Here is a 3,597-nt window from a genome sequence, read left to right on the forward strand (position 1 = left end):
CTATGAAAACATACAAAAATAAAATACACAGAAACCTAGGCATATTATAAAGTGATGACTTAAAATATTTATGGAAATCCTTCAGAAATTATAGTGGACAGAGTATGTTGCTATTAAAATACTGTAGAAAGTGGGCATTCTTAATTTTCTCTGGAAATAGCAGTAATGGGGTATAAAAGTCTTTCTTTTCTTTTCTCCACCCTCTGCCCCCCCAATAGGCATTATGTCTAAAGTGATGATTAAATGTATATTTTCTTTTCCTTTTAGGGTTGGAGTAGTATTTACTGGAACTAGTGGGAACAGTATGGAAATAAAAAGTCTCGGAAAACCAGAAAGGTATTCATTTTAATTCCTTGTTTCTTTTGAAGGACAGAACAGTAGTGAAGATTAATACAATGTTCTCTTCTTAATCTTCTCTGTTCATAAGAAAACCTTGCCTTTCTCCAGCATGCTCTTTCTAATGCTTTTCCCTTGATGTCTTCAAGATAGCTTGCATCTTACTCCTTACCAATTGAAACTGGGATGCAAGAATTTTGTGTGAGTTACTCTGTCTAGGTGGTTTTTATAAGGATTTGTATCTTTGCCCGTTCCTCAAAGGTTGAGACTGTGGTAGAGTTGGAAAACTGCATTGCTTATTCAAGTCTTACAGTTTGTGCTTTCAGTTCTAAAAGTTCCCAGAATCAGTCTCGTGTATGCATAATCCAATCACATATTTTAAACTTTCCCAAAATGAGTAGAAATATTATTGATAACTGTATATCTGCGGTATGTCATAACACCTTTTATCCATTTGATCTGTGTCAGTTGGCAGTACTTTAAACTTAAATGTCTAAAATTAATTTTCTAAACTAGTGGTGACATAACAAAAAATAGTCCAGTTATCACTCTTTTTAGATTATGTAGGTTGTTTACAAGTATTAGAAGTAAAATGTAGTTTTCACAGTTATGCTTGAAGTAATGATAGAAGGAGAAAGGAATAGGTAGGGGCTGATTGTAATCTCCGGGTAAAGCTAGTGTTCAGGAAACTATTCCTATTGGTAGAAGAACCTTTTATTCTTACAGAATGGAATTAAATGTATATAAAGTGATGAAAAGCAATCAGTTGCAGAAACACCGATAACAGTGATTGTTGCTCAACAGTGGTAGCATTACTTTTAGAGTTTCTATATAAAAATGACACTTTGGGGAAAGCTTTGTGGGGTAAGACTATATTTATAAGTAATTGTCTTCGGAAACTTGTTTCTAAAAATGTTTTATTCCCCTTCCCTCTTCTATAAAACACAAAATACAGGTATAAATTGCTTCATGTTTTGGAGTTTGATCCAAATCGCAGACGAATGAGTGTCATTGTAGAGAGTCCCTCAGGTAAGTGATCAGAAGTTGCACAAGCTGCAGTTGAGAACTTCTTACAATAATATGTATTCTTAATTTCTGTTCTATTTTACTTTTTAGGGGAAAAACTTTTATTCACAAAGGGAGCAGAATCTTCCATTCTTCCTCGTAGTAAGAGTGGAGAAATAGACAAAACAAGGATACATGTGGATGAATTTGCTTTGGTAAGTGTATATGCTTGCCCAGCTGGTTGGAAGAAAATTCTTCCAGTACAGATTCTGTGACTTGAAGTGCAGGTGACACCTTCTTGTTAGATCAGAATCTTGTCGACTCTGAATGTAGTCTTCTATTTTCTCACAGAAAGGACTAAGAACTTTGTGCGTAGCCTACAGAAGATTCACGCCTGAGGAGTATCAAGAAATTGGCAAACGCCTTCATGAGGCCAGGACTGCCTTACAACAACGGGAAGAAAGATTAGCAGATGTATTCAACTTCATAGAAAGGGATCTGGAATTACTTGGAGCCACAGGAGTAGAAGACAAGTATGCAATGGAGTTTCTGCTAATTACACTCAAAAGCATAGCGAGTTTAGGATTCATAACTGAAATACAACGTGTGCCATGAAAAACTCCCACCACGACCAAAAGTTCTGTGCTATTCTTGTTTAGTATGTTTACCACTCTTTGGATTTGAGGAGCATTCAAAACACATGTTGTACTAACTGATTTTGGCTTAGTAATGATGACATACAGTGTGCTTCATCAGGAGAGATTTAACGTATGTGAAATGGAATAGTTGCAGTAAATATTTAGGGTAATGGCTAATTCCGTGGGAAAACTTCTGTACATAGCTACTTAACAAAGTATTCGGCTTGCGTAGCTTGTATTCTGTAAGTCGGAGGGTGTATTGTACACTGGAGTGTACGCATGGAGCACTTAAAAGCTTTTCATGTACCGCAGTAGATAGTAATTGTTGTGGCCTGCTTTAGAGCTTCTCAAATGCAGCAATAATTTAAATTAAGATATGCTTATTACAATTTTTTGATCACTTAGCAGGATTCAAGTTCAGTTTTTGTTTCATCAAGGCCTTCGTTTCATTGCTGATAACAGAATGTTATCTGTCAGACTATGATTCTCTGAAAATATATGTAACATTGGAATTGCAGTCTTAAATCATCATGACAGTGGGGTTACAGGAATAACATGGAGTTACAGTGAGCTCTTTTTTTGTAAAGTGTTTGATTGGTTATTTAAGTTTTTTCTTGTTTCTAGACTGCAGGAGAAAGTACAAGAAACTATAGAAGCACTCAGGTTGGCTGGTATCAAAGTGTGGGTACTCACTGGAGATAAGCACGAAACGGCTGTTAGTGTCAGTTTATCATGTGGACATTTTCATAGAACCATGAACATCCTTGAGCTCGTGCAGCACAAGTCAGACAGGACATGCGCGGAGCAACTGAGGCAGCTAGCCAAGAGGTAAAATACCTGAGATGTCATTATCTCAGTGATGATCTTAGCGTGGTTTTCTTTTATTTTCAAATTTTATGACAATCTCTTTGATGTATGTGCCAAACACCTGAAGTTGTCTTTCTAGAAATGTATTTATTAATATAATAACAGACTTGAAGAAGCAGTCTGTTTAACAGGTTAACTTCTTTGTTTATTGTGTGGGCAACTGCATAGTTCATAACAAAATTTAAATTTTTCCTTTACCCCAATACAAAGCCAACATTTTTGTCCCTGAATAGAATAAAGGAAGACCATGTTATCCAGCATGGACTGGTTGTGGATGGGACCAGCCTCTCTCTTGCACTCAGGGAACATGAAAAACTGTTCATGGAAGTTTGCAAAAACTGTTCTGCAGTGTTGTGCTGTCGCATGGCACCCCTTCAGAAAGCAAAGGTAAGAGAGAATATAATCAGGATTGCCTTGTAGATATTTTTATCATGCTTTGAGGAGGCGTGGATTTCTGGAACTGCTTTGTTCGTTTGCCTGACCTTTTGTGTGACTCTTGAATCCTTGTTAAATTCAGTTGATCTGGAGTAGTTTGCTCAGAAGTTTCCACGTGCGTTTGTGAAAATTTGCAAGTGGATGGAGGAGAGTCAAAATACTGCCACCATGCAAGAAAAAGGCTAATCTTTAATCAGCCTCTTGTGTGTTCTGTAAAGCAGTAGGTATCCTGATCATCTGCATGCTTTTGCATTGCCTGTTCCATCTCTTCTCCAAATCAAAAAAGCTAAATGGGAAATTCATGAAGCTGTAGGGA

At 36.8% G+C, this 3,597-nt stretch overlaps 1 protein-coding gene across 1 annotated transcript in view; it reads left to right on the plus strand.

Moving 5' to 3' along the window:
• ATP11B (ATPase, class VI, type 11B) overlaps window positions 1–3,266 on the plus strand; it is a 22,839-nt gene extending 19,573 nt beyond the window's left edge. Inside the window, exons 14-19 of the mRNA XM_009583266.1 lie at window positions 268–336; window positions 1,292–1,365; window positions 1,453–1,556; window positions 1,693–1,874; window positions 2,604–2,807; window positions 3,080–3,266. Of these exons, the coding sequence (XP_009581561.1) occupies window positions 268–336; window positions 1,292–1,365; window positions 1,453–1,556; window positions 1,693–1,874; window positions 2,604–2,807; window positions 3,080–3,266 (820 nt within the window). The remainder of the gene's footprint in view (window positions 1–267; window positions 337–1,291; window positions 1,366–1,452; window positions 1,557–1,692; window positions 1,875–2,603; window positions 2,808–3,079) is intronic.
• The last annotated feature ends 331 nt before the right edge of the window (window positions 3,267–3,597 follow it).

Source organism: Fulmarus glacialis, unplaced genomic scaffold (genome assembly GCF_000690835.1).
Source record: "Fulmarus glacialis isolate BGI_N327 unplaced genomic scaffold, ASM69083v1 scaffold17098, whole genome shotgun sequence".
Taxonomy (NCBI): Eukaryota; Metazoa; Chordata; class Aves; order Procellariiformes; family Procellariidae; genus Fulmarus; species Fulmarus glacialis.